Below are 19,743 nucleotides of genomic sequence, written 5' to 3' on the forward strand. Positions count from 1 at the left end.
AAGACATTTCCATGTAATTGGTTGAAGTGCAATCCACCCAACTAATCACAGGTTTCTTAAGTGATTTTTTGTCTAGTGATGTGAGGAAACCTGATAACATCGATACAAACAAGCAACTGCTAAATGTGTGACAAAATGAAGAAAGCATTATATCACAGGATAAGGAAAAGTTCAATAATAATACGACTTTATACTTACAACACTACTTTGAAATCTATAGTGGCTGACAGAGGGTTCACCAAAAGATAAGAGAAAATTAAGTCCACGTTTCACATTTAATTATAACACATGTGGTCTCAATATGGATTTTACTAAAAGGAATATGGGCTTTTGGCAGGGACTGCACAAAGAGAATCCACTAGTCCATAGTTGCATATACATTACTAATGTCATCTTCTGTGTCAATGAAATAAGTGTTAGGCATCCATGATGAGGGGAAAATAATTAGAAAACAAATGATTTAGGATTCTAAATGGCTAATTGTTTAAGTAAAGTCTTTACCCTTGATCAAAATTATCAGAATGTTTCTAAGCTTGGTTTCCTAAATATAAGGCTTTTAAAATGAAAATGATCATAATCAACATCAAAGCTTCTCAAAATCAAATTATAAATTTGCCAAATATTCATCTCTCATTTGGAAGAATGTAGGCAACTTCTGGTCGGTGTTCCTTAGTATAACCACACACAAACCTTGCATGCATGTGTGCCTGCACACACATTTTTTCCTCTCTTAGATAACCATCAAAGATTGGCAAAGTTTGTCTATAAAAGGCCAGGCAGTAAATATTTTTTGCTTTGGAGGCCATATAGTCTCTGTTGCATCTACTTAACTCTGCGGTTAAAGAATGAAAGCAGCTGTAGGCAATATGTAAATAAATGGGCATGGCTGTGTTTCAACAAAACTTTATTTACAAAAACAGTGGAACAGATATGGCCCTACCAGCCATAGTTTTGGCTTTTCCTGACATTCATGATTGATTTTCATATGTCATTTAAGAATTCATGTTTTCAACATCATGAATAAAAATATGTATACCCTCATTTAATAATTAAAGAAAAGGTACTTCCTGAATGTTAACTCTGAGTTATGTTGACCTATTTTCCTTTTCTACTTTTCTTTCTTTTTTTTTTTTTTTTCTTTTTTTGAGATGGGTTTTTGCTCTGTTGCCCAGGCTAGAGTGCAGTGATGAGATCATAGATCACTGCAGCCTCCAACTCCTGGGCTGGGCTCAAGCAATTCTCTTACCTCGGCCTCCTGAATACCTGAAAGTGCAGGCATGTGCCACTACACCTGGCTAACTTTTTTTTTTTCCATAGAGATGGGTCTCACTATGTTACCCAGCCTGGTCTCAAACTCCTGGCCTTGAGCAATCTTCCTGCCTTGGTCTCCCAAAGTGTTGGGATTACAGGTGTCAGCCACTGCACCTGGACCTATTTACTGTTATTAATAGCAGCAACAACTAACAGTGATTGTTTCCTACATGCTAGGCATCATTCTAAGAAATTTACATACATGTAACCTCAAGCACCCTATTTATTCTTTCCATTTTATAGGAGAAGAAACTGAGAACTTTCATTTAGTCAATAACAGAGCTCTGTTAGAGCCCCTGGATCTACTGAGAGAGTCCATTTATTAAAAATCCCATGACAAGATTGCATATCCCTCTATGAAATACCCTTTATCTTCTCTTCTCTGAAAGTAATTCTTTTCTCTCAGAACATTATATCTAAATACAGTATCCCCTTATAGCTTAGAAGATCTTTATACTTTTTCTATCTTGAATCCAAGAGTTCTTCACCTTTAGAGTTCTGTATTCCTCTAATCCTAAAATTGGCACCTAAACTACAGGTCCTATTTTCCACCAAATCTCAAAGTCTGGTGTGAAAAAATTCAGTTATACTCATAAAATTATAGCTTTATGGATTCCTACAAAGAAAGTATGAGTGCCTTGAACTAAATATCCAGTGCTTATTTCCGTATTTAAACTTACAGTTTTGGAGAACAATGAGTCAAAGTTTCTATACTACAGACTCTATAGTAATGATCTACAGTTAATTGAGTAAAAATTTATTCTAGCTCTAAACAGAAATTGAGCAATATTTTGAAAAACTCTTAATTTACAAGGTACCAAATAATTTTCTGAATATTTTTTAATTTTTCTTGCATGAGATTCTACCAGATACTCTATTCTTTATGTGTAAAATATATTCAACAGCAGATAATGCATTTTCCTAGAGTTTTATGTCATAGAAAAGCAGCAATATGTTTCCTTCCAGAGTGTAAAATACGGCCAACTAGAGTCATATTCCAGAACTTCTAATATTTTTAATCAACAATCCATAGTGGTATCTTCAAGTAAAAGACATAAAAATTAATCTGACATATTCATTATATACATACTCATCAGTAAGTTGTCTGGTAATTAGTCAGAAGTCAAATTTCAAAGGTCCAAGCTCCGTGCACACAATGGCTGGGCATCCCTGCCTCTGACCTGGACACTCCAACAGCTTGGGGCTGAGCCCAGCTGTGTTCTCAACCTTCAAAGAGCCTAGCCTTTGAAGGGAGGCTGTAGAGCTGCATTCCAGGCTCCCACTCACTCACCTTGTGACTCTGGGCAAGTTTCTTAACCTTCCTAAGCTTTGCATCTCCATCTTTAAAATGGACAGACCTACTCAAGGATAACATGATACAATTCACATAAAGTGCTTGTCACCCAGTGTGGCATACTAGTATGGGTTCGACAAATAAATACTGGTTATTATTGTTATTATTTACGGAGAAGGCTAAAAGAAAATCAGAATAACACAAAACCAACAAATATTGCAATAAATAGCATAGTTACAAAACTTACAGTCTACTCCCAAGGGATAAATTATCTATCTTGGCAGAAGTAAAATGGATGGAAGTTCAGTGTTAACTAATTAAAAAGCATCAGAGGTTGAAAGATGTAACCTAGTTTAACCTTTGAACTAAACACCCTCATCTGTAAAATAAGGTAAAGTCTGCAGCTGACTAGGCCTAAGACAACCAACTCCTCATTTCAAACTGTCAGGGTCAGTTGAAATGCACTTATAGCATGGAAATAATGCCGTTTTTCCTACAAAGAGTTGGGTACGTGCCTGAAGCTGCCTGACACACAGTGTCAGATTTTAAGTGGGGAAATCTCTGGATGTGAGAATGAATAAGGTACCATACCTAACCTTGGAAAGTGCACAGACCTGCCAGCTGTGGAGGGACGTGCAGGATTTGTGGATGTGACCTCAGAGGCTCAGTATGATCTGCCAGGCAGTGAGCCCGCTGGGACTGGGAGGGAGCCTGACCCTTCCCCAGCAGGAGAGGCTGCACTTCAACCAAGCCCGCAAGGCCTCCAGGTGCTGTGCACCTTGTGCTTTCCAGCTTAGTCTTTTGGGTACCAGAGTTCACAGTATTTGTCCTCCAGAGGTAAAGCCACTCAACCATCCTCATGCCTGCACTATCGGAAGGTCAAACAGCAGAGGGTTAGGGTCCCACCTATGGATCAGAAACACGCTATGTGTCAGGCAGCTTCAGGCGCACGCCCAATTCTTTGTTGCGTAATAAGAGGACAGAGGACCATGTGTCTCTTCTTGCTGACCCTTTTCATTTATGGGTCCCCAGAAAAGCTGTTCCTTAATATGAACCATAAAATGTCATGGTATTTACCTTCACCCACCTCACCATACAAGGGAGGCAAAAATATAGAGGGTTGTAGACCCGTGATGGAAGTTTGTATAAGGCACTGGAAGGCTCAGAGCAGAAAAAGGATCCACTCATTTAAGTCACTAGGATAAGAAGTTCAGCAGCGAAAGCTGTACTTCTCTTTTGGAAGGTTTCAACTTTGGCTTAAGCTTTACTTTCCTAAAAGTCTGCAGGGGAAGGGGAGAAAGGGCTGCAATCACCTTGACCGTCTTCTAGGAGAATTATCAAAGAGGACACAGGGACTCCCCCTGTGAGAAACACATACTTCACTTTGACAGCCTTCTATCATGGAAGACATTTCCGGTCACAAAGATGATTCCCAAAGCCACGTAGCCTCATACTATATAAATGACTGCATTCTAACGTATTCAGTTTTAAGTGGCTAACTGCATTTCTCAGATTGAATCTTTGAAAAAGATTCTGAATAGACCCAAGTGTAGTTTTAAATAAGTGTTTTCTTTGTTATACACTGTACTGTAATCTCCATGAAGGCCCAATTCCCCATTCTCCAGGCATCCTAATTAACTAACTGTTGCCATGATCTATTAATAATACCATTTTCAATTACTAAGTAAAACAAATCATCTTATTTTTTTATTGGTGGATGTTCTTTTAAGAACGGTTAAGATAAATGTCATAATAAAATTTCCTTTCACATAAGCCATGAATAAAGACTGTAATGATTTTCCCAAATGTATATTAGGTTCAGTTAGTGTGACTACTGTGGAGATGGTGGTCTTCCCTCTACCGCCCATATATTTATTAACAGAAGCTCATGAAGAAAGATTGAGCTCTGGCCACCATGAAATTTTCTTTGGCAGAGATGGGAAAATCAATGGAGGAACAATGGTAGGGTAGATGGCAGAGAGATGTTCTAAATCTCTAGAAGGTACGGAGAGGAGATCTTTATGACTTTAGCCTCACTCCCCCATGCACTCTCAGGAAGTCTGGCTTCAACCGGGAAATCTTAGAATACAGATGGGATAAGAACAACATGAAAGAACTGAAAATGTCCAGATAATCCCCACATTCTCACAGATTTCAAACTCCTCCCTATATAAACATTCTTCCAGAACCGCTGACAAATAGCCAAACCAACTTCCTCTCCCTCTCTATGTTCCCCTTGAGGAAAACAAATTATCTAGCAGCAAAATAATCACCCAAAATGGAGCTAATAGGAAGACAACTGAAGAGATTCCTTTGGGTTAATTAAGCATGTAAATAATCAAATCATTTTGTCTCATGATAAAACAAAATGTTTCAATAAATCCTGGTGCACTGGAATAGTGGCTTCTAAGGAATTCCTGGCCCTAACCACAATACCTTCACTTGAAAGATGGAATTATAAATTATAATAAAGTCCTTAGGAATCAGACTCTGCTCTTCTTGGCTTAAAGCCCTCATTAGCGCAGACTGAGCAAATGGTGAACATGTAGACAAATGTGTTGGCTCCAAGCCCAGCTTCTTGGATTTCATGGATGCTTCTCAATGGGTTTAACTGGAGCTTCTCTCTTTTGTAGTCAACACAGGCATAAGAAAAATCATGCTTTTTGTATCACAGTTCCTTGTCAGTACTTGAGTATAAAAGGTTTGCTGCATTTGTACACGAGCCACTCATTTTGTAGACTAAAAGGCTAAACTCATGCAGTATTATCAGAGAATAAAACCACTTTTATTTGTGTTTATTCCTATTAGTTATGTTTATGGTAAGATGCAGCACAAATCTAATGCCAAAGTTACTGTTGTAATGTCAGTGCAATGGTGCACTGAGGTATAAGCTTAAATTTTATTAACTGTGGAGAAAAAAATGCCACCTTGGTACTCAAAGGTATTTCTATTTTCCGTTGATAGAGAATGAAGGGGGGAAATGTCAAAATATATGGAAACACGTGACCTGAAAGACCTTTTCTCAGTTGAGTTACATAAGTAAAGAACATTTTGCAACTTTACCATAAAGTCTGCATTTTAATTATTCCTTTAAGCAGCTTTGCTTATACAAAGAGATAACTTTTATACAGTTTTGGCTGGGACTCTCTCTGGGTGGAGGTGTTTCTTGGAAACACATCAAAACTCAAGTAATACAAACATCATTCCATGTCATCTGAACTTGAGCCAATTGCCACTTTAGTCATACTTTGAGAGTTCTATTCTACTTCTGTTACTTGAATACTGGGGCATTATCTTCCAAATCAGGTGATGGCGGGGGTTGGGAGTGAAGCAGTGAGCGTGATGAACAGGCCATCGGCATGGTAAGAAGGTTTACAAGGAATTATATGGAAAGTGGTAAGGTCCAAAATGTATGCCAATGTCTCCCAACTTTTCCCAACCTCTTTCTTTTTCTGTGGACACTCTCTTCTTCTTTCTATAAGCCTCCCTACTTCCTAACTTTAAAATATTTCTCCTAAAATTTTGCCTTAATCACATAATACCCTGAACAAAAAATCTCTGGTTTCTTATCATTGAAACCAAATTCCCTTTTGTGGGGGACATTGTGCTTATCTTCCACTCACTCACCAAATCCTTCTCCATAGCTTAGCAGCTACTCTGTTTGGGTGGGAATGATCCTATCTCTATGCCCAAGGGGGATCTGATTGATCTAAGGCAGTTGGAGGAATATCATGCTTCTTGTCACAATGCTGCAGGTGGCTATGACAACCAATGAAGGACACTGCTCTGCCTTAATATATCGTGCAGGTCTTGAGTTAAGTTAAGTCGGAGACTTTTGCTGGCGGTTGCTGGCAGCAGACCTCTCTTCAGTCTTGATTGTTGCTGGTGGCCATGATACTTTGCTATCACTATTGACTTAATGAATGACTGAATTGCTCAAATACACATTTCTTCAAAACCCACATATAAACATACACACCTTGATCACCGTCCTCTAAGATGACTATCATCATCTCTAAGTTTTTGTCCCAAATTTCTCTCTAGACGTTATGAGAAGATCTTTGTACTATACGAAACTACTGCCACAGGCTTGTTAGGTTGGAGTAGAATTTCAGTTTCAGGGCAAGCCAGAACCTGAAGGCCCACTTCTGGCCTGGTTTCCCACAGGTTGGATGTTTATCACTTATTCTGGGCTTATGGGCTATGGCCCTCTTTGGTCTTGAGGCCCCCTGCCCTGGAGGAGTTTCTGAGTCGGTTATTTTCTCTTGTGTTAGAAGCATGGCTTCCGGTTCTAAGTGTTCTTCTTTGCCAAAAACACCTAATAACATCTCCAACACTCCCCCACTCTTAGATTAGATTTTGAATAACTTCACTTTAATGTTTCTCAGTTTTATATTGAATTTTCAATACATGAATTGATTACATTTATTGCATATTCAGATTTCTAAGTACATTTATTACACAAACAATGCACAAGACATGAGATTCATGTAACATGCATTATTTCCCCTTCCCCACCAAGGCACCCTCATAAATCCCACTCCTCTTAGCTATATACCACCCCTCCCTTGATGAAATTGATTTTTGCCTCAGGACAAATACAAATGAACAAATAAAGAATTCTTGCCTTCAAATAAGCCTGGAAATGCTATCCTACGGTTTACATTCCTTTTATTATTTTGCATATGGTTTGTGCAGTTTGGAAACCCTGAAACATGAAAGTGGATGCAAAGTTCCTAATCCACCACCGTAGGCCTAAAGTGTGGCCTTGAAACCCTAGAAGCAGCAAGCAATCCCAGAGGGAATTCAGGGAAATGAAGGTCCTCCTTTCATCCCCAGTACCTAACCCAGCATCATGTGGATGGGACTCAGGGATTGTTTATAGAGCGAGTTACGAGGCACTGAGGAGCATCCAATAGCAATATGGCAGGAAGACAGAGCCCTTCATGCCCCTGTTGAGTCACCTTTCCACTTCAAAATGTAAAATTCAAGTCTTTTCTACAGCTTTGTGACACTTCTGCTGAGAACAGATCTAAACGAAGGGTAAAAGGGTATGAGAGGGCTCATTGTATGACAATTCTATAATAACAGTATAGTATCATGACGCTAAGGATGCAGTGTTATTTCAGAAGAAGCATAATTACATATGAGTATAGTATCATTTGGTTATTCTATTTGGAGGTGTCATTTCTCTCTCCTAGATGGAGGAACATGTGATTTTGTGTTGTCTTTCTACCAAAACACATAACATTTTTAATTAATTGCTATAGTGACTTTAAAAAAATTACCGGTAAAACACACGATCATTTCTCTCTAGCTTTTAATTTTTTTCTTGCTGGTAAATAGAATGCCTGTCTTTAATATAATGTGGTTTTAGGTCATGAATTCTATTTGGTATACACACTTGCTAAAACTGGACAGGATATAGTTTGAGCTCCTCTAGAGTAAGAAGTCTCTCTTATTTTGTATCTCTCAAAGAAAGTACTGTAATGCCTGACAAATAACAGGCACTCAATAAATAAGAGCTGAGCAAGTGAAGAAATGGTAGCATTTACCTAAAATAAGGTTTATTTAAAAGAAATTCTTGGGCTAGTACAGTGGCTTACTCCTGTAATCCTAACACTTGGGAAGCTGAGATGGGAGGATCACATGAGTTCAAGAGTTCAAGACCAGGCTGAGTAATAAAGTGAGACCCCCACCTCTACAAAAAAGAAACAAACAAAAAATTAGCTGGGCATGGTGGCATGCGCCTGTAGTCCCAGCTACTCGGGAGGCTGAGGTGAGAGATCATTGAGCTCAGGAGTTTGAGGCTGCAGTGAGCCATGATGATACCACTGCACTAAAGCCTGGGCAACAGAGCAAGACACTATCTCAAAAATAATTAATTAATTAGTTAATTAATTAAAATCTTGCAAAATTAGCTGAAATACAGTTGTCTGTAATAAGTCTAAAGATTATTCTCACAGTTTTGGCCTTCTGCATTACAGTTTTACATTTGCAAAGAAAAGATTTGTGTTTCCATTGGAGTATTTTCTAATTTGTTACACTATTCTTCTTTTTATCAAAACAACCTATACTAGTGGGTTTTTCCCCCTCTCAAAATAACAGAAAATTACATTAGCTAGCAAAAAAAAAAAAAAAAAAAGTGGGAACATAGGGTTGTGCATGAACTGAACTGTGGAGTGACCACTGCGTGTGTGTATGTGTGTGTGTGTGTGTGTGTGTGTGTTAGGAGAGAACCTGCCTCCACTTGTGTCATCCACTCCCCTAGCTACAATCTCATTGCTTCAAGAATAGGCATGTGACTTAAGCAATCCAATCACAGTGAACCTCAGGACTTGTGTTTGGAATCCTGGGTGGAAATGTTTCTTCCTCCTAGACGTTATTATAAGCCATATGAGGCCAGAAATCCCCATCCTACCACTGGCTGGAAGAGGAAGCCAATCAGTGAAAAAGCTGGCACATGAAAGAGCTGTAAGAGAGAACCAGAAGAATTACAGAAAATGAATTAAACTTAAAGGGATCATGTCTCCTGGATTTCTAGTTATGAGAATCATTAAATTGTTTAAGTTGATTTTCTCTTTCTTGCAGCCAAAAGCATTTAAAGATATCTGGATAGCGGCTTAGGTTTCACAGATGTATGCCTTAGTCAATATTCATCAAATGGCTCATTTTACTGTACATAATTTTATCTCTGAAAAAAGGAACCATAAACAAATAGTGAGTACCGGTTAGTAAACTGTTTGTTGAAGGTTTTAGAAAAAGTGTATAATTGTCTACAACTTACTGTGAAATGCTTAAAAAAAAAAAAAAAAGATGAATTGATGGGTGGAGAAAAAGAAGAATAGTCATGTGATAAAGCAACATAGTAAAATATTAATTGTGGAATCTATGTGGTAGATATATTATTAATATAATGAAATGTTTGAGGAAAAGGCTCTAGGTCACTTGAGTTCCTTTCATATGGATGTCCTTAAATATTTTTTGATGACTTCTGGGTCTTGAAAGTATGGCAACAGAATAAGAATTTTTATCACGGCATCAAGGTATATTAATCCTCTCTTATGATGGTTTAGGTTATGCCCACTGTTATATGTTTGACTATCAGAGGCTACAAACCAGTCATTAATAAAATAAATTCTAATAAATGTAAAGGAAAATGAATCATGGCTATTCATTAGATCACTGTCTCAAAACTACATCCCTAGGTGGCTTTATTGCTGCCAAGTCCTCAGAACAAAACAGTACAATAAGTATGAGCTTTGGTAAAGTCTTATTTTGTCAACTGTACCACAACTTAAGATGACAAAGGGCTACTTTACATTTCAGTGTAAAACACAGTCATATATCACTACAGGGAATAAACCCTGCTTTTGCAGTGAATATATTCTGTGCATGTCACTTTCACTTATAGAAAAATTAAAGGGTAAAGGTAAATAGGACTTTCAAGAAGCAAAACAGTAGTTCTACAAGCCAAGAAATTCATTCTTTACCGCACTCACTGTATTTGTCTGGAAATAGGGTGCAGACCTTATATGTATATGAAAATTGCATTTTAAGTAGCAAACTAATCCAAGATCCTCCATAGAAATATGGGCTAAGTCCTTCTTTAACACAAAAAACAATCCTTTTAAAATATACATTCTTTGTAAATTTGCCCTTTCACATATTGGGTGTTCTTAAACCAGCATATAATTATACATCTCTACACTATCCCCCTTTCACACCATCTTCCTTACTTTTTCTGTATGACACCATTCACCACTCATGGCGTATTCCTCTGGAATTTCACAGCTTATTAGATGTTGGCCAAACTTCACAAGCAACAAAACACAACGACTATCCTAACCGTAATGAAAATAAGGATAGCATGCAATGAGACTTTCTTTCAATGACAGAAGGTCCATCAGAATGTTCATTTGTTTCTCACACCTTAAGTCAAGGTCAGAGTAGCTACTAAGCTTTCTATACTAAGACTAGTCCTTCTGAATCCTGCCTGATCTACCCACAGAGCACAGGGTTCAGTTCTCTGTACCTGTAATAGTTTTACCACCCAAAGGAGACCCTCACAGAGCTGGATGATCTAAGTAAGACTTAAATAGGTACTGGGCCAAGCCTTGCTCAATCAAGAGAGCTTCTGAGTAAATATCAGAATCAGAAATCTGTGGGTAAAACTATTGCAGGGAGACAGGGCACCAGGATTGAGACACAAACAACAGAACCATAAGTAGCAGCCTCGGGGCTATAGATAGAAAGACTTGAGCCTTTCTCAGCTGGTACTAGCTGTTATCTACCTCTTCCTCTGCAGCTGCCATGGGCTTCCTCAAGGTAGAGGCCCTGACATTTGTTCCTTTTTACCACACCCGAGCAGCAGCTGTTATCTGAAAACTGGGGAAAAGATACGGTGTCCCATACTCTAGGGTGTGTTTTCTTTCCCCACCTCCTTTCCCCAATCTAACCTTACAGATATTTAAAAAGCTATAAAAGAGTGACTCTCTGTGAAGACCTAAGTTAATGCTCACAGCAAACACTTCAAAGGATGCAACCATCCCAGCCAGCCTTGATGAAAACAGCTCAAGTTGCTGCTGCAGGCACCACCACAGGGAACGGCTGCTTGCAAGCATCTGGCTGTCCCACTAAGCCCTCTCCCCATAATACTCTGTCTCTACTATGTCCCCCAAGTATCAAATGATCCATGAAAGCAATCACTGACATAAGCTTCCAAGTTTAGTTAACTCTGATAAATACTGGAACAAGGATCTCAGAGCTGATACCTACATCTCCTTAGTAGAAAATGGGAGGAACACATAAAAGTATGATTACTGTGTAAAGACAGGGACTTACTGTTGTTTCCTTTGTTTTTTTCTAATCACTAAACTCATGGAAAACAACCATTTCAGAGCCACCACCTAACAAAGGGAAATGAACTCCTGATCCTAATAAATACTAGAAATAACAGGAGAGGAGAATGACCTTCCTACGAATTCTCTTCTTTTAAGTTTTATTTAACTTATTTTCAGGCTTATTCATTCCAAAGGTGATAGAAGCCATAACTTAAATATAAGCACTGGACTTTTAGAAAAGTAATCACAAATATAGCATTCATAGACAATTAACACTCAAGACATTTTGAAAAACAAGGTTAACATAAGAACCATATAAATGTATAAAATAATTCCTTAAACATTTATTGAGCACTTATTAGACATCTTCCATTTGCATGTTTTTGCAATATACAAAGTACTTTTGCAGGCTCTCCCTCCAAGTAAGAGAGGAGTCTTTACTAAGGGCATCTGATGTGCAAAGACTGTGCTCCCTGCCCTCATGGCCAATCTGTGAAGCAGAAAAGACGTTCACAGGAAAGGCGTCTGATTCAAAAGTAATTTACACTAAGCTGCTAAGCACTGACTCCAAATACAGTGACTCTCCATTTCCTAAATCCCTTCTTTTCTATCTGTATCAGCAGTAATTTCCTGACTTCAGGATATATTCTCTGCTATTTAGAAGAATAAAATTATATTCCTTACATTTGGATTCCTGGATTTCAGTAGTTTCCCTCCTGTTCCAGTGGACCTAAGCTTCCATATTAATGGCCAGCAATGGGGACAGCCCCCTAAGACATTCTTACTCCAACCTTTTAAAGTTCCTTAGGTTCAAAGAACAATAAAATGAATTGTTTCTCCTTTTCCTATTCTGCATGCTTTAAATTCTGTATCTTATATTTGATTTATTGTAGCTTTGTCTTTGGTTAAATAGGCTGATTTTTACCTTTTATCTGCACATTGCATTATCATTTGCAAAATAAATTCAGGAAAACAACTAAGCATTTATTGAACATGTTTTCATAAAAAAGGCAATAGCAAACCTGTACGAATCTGGAAAGGCAGTCTGTTTTAGCAAAAAAAGGCAAGTACATCAAACAGTCTGAAAGAACTGCAATTGCCTACAACTTAGCTAAAACTCATTGCCTAGTAAATTGCTTTTAGGGGAATCAGCTTTAGTGATTGGATAAGATTGTTGTAATTAGCATATTTATTCTAGGTAGATAGAAAAGCAAAACTGAAATGCTTGAAATGATTTCTCTCTTCCTTAAGCATTCCTCATTATATTCTTCATTCTCCTCCCCACCCCACTTCCACGCTCACAGATGGCAAAACTGTGAACTGCAGTTTATCTTTCCATTAAAATGGTTACAAATTCAGAAAACAAGTGGAGTCCAAATTAAGTTTTCAAAACCACATGACAAAGAAAACTCAGTTTAATGGTTAGTAGAGAAAGTAAGCCTTCTACCTTGTCAAAATATAAACACTTCTAGGAATAAATTAGATTTTTTTCCCAACAGAATGGAAAAACCATTTGTCTACTTTTTTGTTTGCAAAAGTTGTCACAATAGAATGTGATATTCTCACACACATTATTCTGTTTTAAATTTGTCTTAGTGTCACATTCTTTTACTCTTTAAAATAAAAGAAGGTAATGCTTTAAAATAAAAGAATGTAACACTAGTGACTAGTTGGGGACACCATTAAATTGCAGCCTAGCATCTTGCTTAAGAGCAGAGACTCTCAGCTCTATCATCGTGTGACTGAATAGCCTATGGCCAGTTAGTTTAAATGCTCTGTTCCTCACTTTTCTCATGTGTAAAATGAAGGAAATAAGAGTATCTACTACACAGAGTTGCTATAAAGTTTAAAGGTATTAATATAAAGAGCTTAATAGAGTCCTTAGCAGGTAATAAGTGTCATATAGTAATTCCTACCATTACTACAAAGAAAATAGTGATGCTTGGGGGCTTCTTTATTTTTAAATGCTCTATTACAAACATCTTCCTTCATGAGTACCTCCAGGATTAGCCCATAGAAAAAACAAGGGATGGAATTTGGATAATTAGTATCATAGTTACAACTGCATGAGCAGATTTTAAGATAATAGTTTCATATATAAAACCCATAAAAATAACTAATGATTTAAAAAGCCATAATATAAACCCCACTAATATGAATTATTTATATGTGGCTGATTATCTTCAAATTAAGAACATTCTGAGAAGATTTTCTTGACCATTTATGGCACATTTTCTCTGTTCTAGCTCAATAATAACATTATAAGGATATATATGTATAATATCAATCCCACTTGGTATGGTAATAATGTTGCATTATTGAATTAGTGATAAATATCATTGCATTCTTTGGCCAATCAAACAAAGCAATTAAAAAGTTTTATTATAATATTTTGTTTTCTATCAGTCTAATGTCTCATCCAAATGCATTTTTGTACCAGTTTTATTGAGATATAATTCACATCACAATCAATTCACCTATTTAATATATACAATTTAGTGCTTTTAAGTATATCCTCAGAGATGTGCAACCATCAGTACAATCAAGTTGAGAACATTTTCATCACCCCAAAAAGAAACTCCATAGTTACTAGAAACTCCATAGTCACTTTCCATTCCCCCTTCCCCTGCCCTTGGCAACCACCATTCTACTTTCTGTCTCTACAGATGTGCCTATTCTGGACATTTCATATAAATGTAGTCATAAAATATATGTCCTTTTACGTCTGGCCTCTTTCCTGTAGCATAATCTTTTCACGGTTCATCTACGTTGTAGCATGTATCACTACTTTATTCCTTTCTATTGCTGAATAATATTCCATTATATGGATCTACCACACTTGTTTATCCATTCAGCAGTTGATTGACATTTGAGCTGCTTCTGTTTTTAATTATTACAAATAATACTTCTACGAACATTTGTGTGTAAGTTTTTATATGGACATGCTATCATTTCTCTTGAGAATATACCTAGGAGTATATACTAGAAAAAGGAACATTCTGGGAAGAATCCATAGGAGTAGGATTTCTGGGTCATATGGTAACTCTGTTTAATCTTTGAAGAACTGCCAGACTGTTTTCCAAAGTGGCTGCACCATTTTACATTCCTACCAGCAGTGCATGAAGGTTCCAACTTCTCCACATCCTAGCCAACACTTGCTACTATCTTTTCTTATTATAGCCATCCTGGGGACTGTGAAGTGGTATTCAAATGCATTCATAAGGTACAAAAATGTACAAATAAAAGTTTTTATGACAAGAGAAAAGCATGAAGAGAATTAAACAAAGGATCCTGCAGTCAAACCGGAAAAAAAAGCAAGAGATGTTTTTAGGCCTGTTAATTTCTTGTCCTTATGCAACCAACTGCCCTTACAAAAGTGTAAGGTTTGTGGAGCCAGCCCCCAACTTTACATCTGGAGCTTATAATAATCATAACAAGACTATTCTTGATTTGCTGACTTATGTACAAAATGCCGTCCCATATTGTACCCTATTTGATCCAACACCACAAATCTCATGTGGGAGGATATTATTATTCCCATTCTGTAGGGAAGGACGCTAAGGACTGGAGAGGCTAACTAATTTGCCTTGCCCAAGAGAACATAGCTAAAAAAAAAAAAAAAAAAGAAAGAAAGAAAGAAAGAAAGAAAGAGAAATTGACAGAGCTGGGCCTGGAAGCCAAATTTTTTATTTCAAATCCTAGTCCTTGGTTTCCTATTTCCTTATCACCTCCACCTCATCCTTGATGACCCAGAAAGTAATGCAAAGTCAAGAGAAAGCAGAGGGAACTGTGGGTGTGAGTGAAGCAATTACAGGCAGGAGGCCTAGACATCACAAAGTGCCTGCAATCCTATGGTGAGAGGGCAGCTGGGGACAGAAGAACACATTGTGAAAGCAACAATAATGGCTGAACTCCCAATCCTCCAGAAGTCAGGAAACCAGGCATACAACCACTGTAGTCCCTAAATTCTGAATATTATATTACTCTGTACTAACAGAAGTATATTGAATTACATACACCATTTATTCAAATATTTATTGAATAATTACTATGTGCTAACCACAGGACTAAAAAGGTTGAGATAAAAAGAACAATGAATAACATTTTCTAAAGTAAAATCAAATGACACATGCACTAAGCCTTTTACATGTAGCATCTCATTTAATCCTTATAAAACTGAAAGAGAAGTGTTATCAGAATCACTTTTCTATAGAAAAGGAAACTGGGGCACAGAGAGGTTGAGCAAATTGTCCCAAAGTCACAAAACTAAGAAATGGTGAAGACAGAATAAGAACTCAGGCAGCTTGGTTCTTAACCACCACCCAATCCTTTTCGCAAGATCTGGCTTGGCTAGAAGTCACATGTGTTAATGCAGAGAGACCAATAATATTAATTAATTCCAGCAACCATTTGTTAAGTGCTCACTAATCCATGAAGCCCAGGGGAAAACTCTCACCTCAACCCCATAAAATACTTTTATTTTCATTGCCATTTTACAAATGAGGAAACAGAGGCTTGGAGAAGTGAATTAACTTGTTCAAGGTCACAGAGATACAATAACTAATGATGTTGACATGATGCTTACCATATATCTGTCAGGAACTGTTCTAAGCACTAATTCATCTAATCCTCATAACAACATTATGAGGTAAATTCCATTATTAATCATCATTCTTAATTAAATAACTTGTCCAAGGTCCCACACTAGTAAGCAAAGCCAGGGTTCACTCTAACTTAAAGTCCTTCTCCAAACAACTTAATGCTGACACTCAGCCACAGAATGGCTGAGCAGAAATTCAAACCCAAGTCTAACTCCTGAGTCAGAGAACCCTCTATCTTCTTGCCAACATGCCAAACATGGCCCTTAAACCTACGGAAGTGCAGAGCAGTGCTAGGAAAGAGGGGAGTAACAAGTGCTCTGGGGACCCCAGGGCAGGGACATTTAAACTGGATCTTGGGGCTAGGCATGGTGGCTCACGCCTGTAATCCTAGCACTCTGGGAGGCCAAGGCAGGAGGATCACTTGAGCTCAGGGGTTTGAGACCAGTCTGAGCAAGAGTGAGACTCCCTTCTCTACTAAAAATTAGCTGCGTGTGGTGGCGCATGCCTATAATCCCAGCTACTCAGGAGGCTGAGGCAGGAGGATCACTTGAGCCCAGGAGCTTGAGGTTGCTGTGAGCTAGGCTGATGCCATGGCACTCTAGCCAGGGCGACAGAGCAAGACTTTGTCTCAAAAAACAAACAAATAAAATAAAATAAAAATAATAAAATAATAAAAATAAAAGGAAAAAAAGAAAAAAGAAAAGAAACTGCCTCTTGGAGAAGTGCCTGCTGGACAAAAAGAGCCATCACACAATTTAGTATTTTTAAAAGAAATGAAAACAAAATAACCCTATCCAATGGAGAACTTAGGAAAAAAAAAAGATATAGTAATGTACAGGACTCCCTGTATTGAGGGGGAAAAAAGATATAGTAATGAAGAGCAAAGAAATTAAACTTACAAAAAGCGTTTCAGACTGAATAAGAAAAGGTTTATTTTAATTTTTGATTAGAAAGCACTCTTGAAAAACAAGTTTTTATTCCCTGTAATTTGACAAAGAATACATATTTTAAACAATCAACAGAGAATGCATATGCGTAATTTGCCTTTTGTAGCATTTAAATCAATTAATTCTGACTTCCAACATTGGTCTCCTTCAGGGACCTTTGCAAGATTCTCCTTCAGGTTCTGTAATACAGCCATATTAGAAACCAAAATGAGCCGGGAAATTCAAGCCAAGAACTAGAAGGAACAGGGGCCCGCGTGCAAGTTGTGGCTCAAACGCTGCAGAGCTTAATTTTTTTTTCCCCCTGGCAAACTGATTTATGACCACACGAAGGGCAGCTGCAGAACCAGTTAGACCATAAGTACAATTCTCAAACATAAGCCCAGGAAGAAAGATCAGGAAGAGATGGAAACGGCAAGGGGGGCCCTGAGGGTCATTGCTTGTTCCTGGGTTCAGGAAGACTTGGCAAGTCCTAATTCTTGCAGCAGCCAGGGGCCAATGGACTCCGTTGCCCAAAACGTGCTCGACCAGGGAGCTGGCACAGCATCAGGGCAGCCAGACAAGGTGACTCCACGCCCCCTTGCGGACCCAAATGACTGATGACGATGTGCCAACTAGGTGATCAGTACAGGGCTTCAGAAATGTTCTCTCAGTTTAGTCCCACAAAAACCCTCCAAGGGAGGCGAGGTGATCAGCTCCATTTTACAGATGGAAAAAATGAGGCTCCGGAAGTGAATTAAGACTTGTCAGCGAAAACGAAAACCTAGTGAAGGCGATCAGTGGGCTTGCTGCTTTTGTCTAGTCGTAAAGGGTCTGGGGTGGGCTCGGGGCCCCACCACGACAGCTCTTGCTCTCTGGGCTGACTAGGCGCGGGCTGCCAGCAGGGAGGCCCGACAGCGCCAAGTACCTGGAAACAGGGAGGGCGCGCGGTGGGTGGTAGCGAGTCTGCGGGCTCAGGGCTGCAGCAGCCCGGCTAGGGCGCAGCGCGCACTACCGCTCGCCCGCGTGCGCCCGGCAGCCCCGCGCCAGTCGCGAGTCCTCAGGGCGCAGGGCTGCAGCTGCCAATCGCTGGCGTAGCGACGACCATCCACGCGCCCGCAGACGTCTGGGCGCCCCGCGCGAGTCGCAAGCCACGAGCCACGAGCCACGACGCGCGTGCGCGCAGGACTGCAGCGGGCACGGGCTGGCAGTGCCACCGCGAGCCCACCCGCTCTGCCCCTCGCCTTACCGTAGCTGCTCCCCTGTGACCAGGACCTCAGCCATGCGCTCTAGCTCCCTTTGCTGCGCCCCGCCACTCCCGCTGGTACTGCTGTCGCTGCCCGCGCTGCCAGTGCTGCCGCCCTGCTCCATGATCCGGACCGCGCGGCTATCACTGCCTCAGCTGTCCGCCGAGGGTTTGGGTGCTCGAATCAGTCTGCCCTCACAGAGGCCTCCCCCGCCATCTTTGTTCGGGGCAGTTCCGTTGCTCTGACACGATTGGCTGAAGAGGGAATCCCTGTGGGTAGGCTGATGAGCTAGGCGAGTCCGGCCGCTGAAACTTCAGCTTGGGGGCGTGGCTAGAGCCCCGCGTGGTCGGGGGCGTGGCCGAGGGAGGAAAATATAAACATCTGGGCGGGGCGCGGGTTCTGCGCCGGTGGAGGTTGAGTTCGGTGAGCTTTCTTCGCGCACAAAGCAGACGCTGTGGAATCATGGGGACAGGCCTGGAGGTTACTAGAGAAGTGTGAAGGCGTTTTTATTATACTTTCCATACCCCCAAATTGCCGTAGCATGAAAATAATGGCAGTACAGCCAAATAGTGCACAATGAAGGATGTACATGTCACTGCAGGGCATGGAGAAATTAAGCATTCTTCTCACTCCAACCCCTCTCACCAAAGACAGTACTTGCTTTATGATGTAATCAATAAAGAACGCCGACCTGGGAATCAAACAGACCTGCAATCCAGCTGCACTCCTGTAATTTCCTACCTAAATGTGCTTAATCCTCCCTTAACGAAATAAAAACGTGGCTATCACTTGTTGGCATCTGCTGCATTAAAGATATTTAAGATATGTTGTTACCTTTTTAAATTATTACAACAAATCATAAAATGGGGATTTGTTTCACATCAGGAAGCGGGCTCAGAGAGGAGGGGTAACTTGTCCCAGACAAGTGGGTAATACGTGAAGAGATAAGAATCCAACCCAGGCTATTCTGGGTTCAAAGTTGTGTTCTTAAATCGACTGCCTCTTAAAATGGGGATGTAATGGTATTATCTTCCTGTAAGAAATAATGGAAGGAACTTTGACTAATGCCAAATAAATGTTCTGTTTTTCTGTCTCTTGCGGAGTCAGAGCCTGGTTTGCAGGAAGGCCAAGGACTGCTTACAGTATTCATGTTGTGTAGTAAAGCGATTCTATGTATTGACACTTTATGCAGCTTGTGACAATTTTTGCATATATATGAGTGTCTGAACCCTTAAAACTAGTAAATGTGAAGCTATTTTTTAAAAAATACTATCTTGAAAGACGTAATTCCTCAGTTGCAGGTATGTAGTAGAAGTTTACAGAATAAAAATGAAAATGAGAGGGACATTACAACCAGCTTCTCTTCTATGTATATTTTGTATTGATTCTGGAATTCAAGAGTATTTATGCCTCTTATCTTGCAGGCTTATCGTATTTTATTGTTGTTGTTTTTAGTTTTAAAGATCATGCTAGCCTTTTCCAACATTCTATAATACAGGACTGACTTCTTAGCATTAACTTAAG

At 39.4% G+C, this 19,743-nt stretch overlaps 1 protein-coding gene across 2 annotated transcripts in view; it reads right to left on the reverse strand.

Annotated features, from left to right (window-relative positions):
* DEPTOR (DEP domain containing MTOR interacting protein) overlaps window positions 1-18,347 on the reverse strand; it is a 149,647-nt gene extending 131,300 nt beyond the window's left edge. For both annotated transcript variants that reach the window (XM_069466042.1, XM_069466041.1), the window contains exon 1: window positions 18,222-18,347. In XM_069466042.1, coding sequence (XP_069322143.1) covers window positions 18,222-18,343 — 122 coding nt within the window. In that variant the 5' untranslated portion in view covers window positions 18,344-18,347. The remainder of the gene's footprint in view (window positions 1-18,221) is intronic.
* Window positions 18,348-19,743: the final 1,396 nt, after the last annotated feature.

Source organism: Eulemur rufifrons, chromosome 3 (genome assembly GCF_041146395.1).
Source record: "Eulemur rufifrons isolate Redbay chromosome 3, OSU_ERuf_1, whole genome shotgun sequence".
In the NCBI taxonomy this organism is placed as follows: Eukaryota; Metazoa; Chordata; class Mammalia; order Primates; family Lemuridae; genus Eulemur; species Eulemur rufifrons.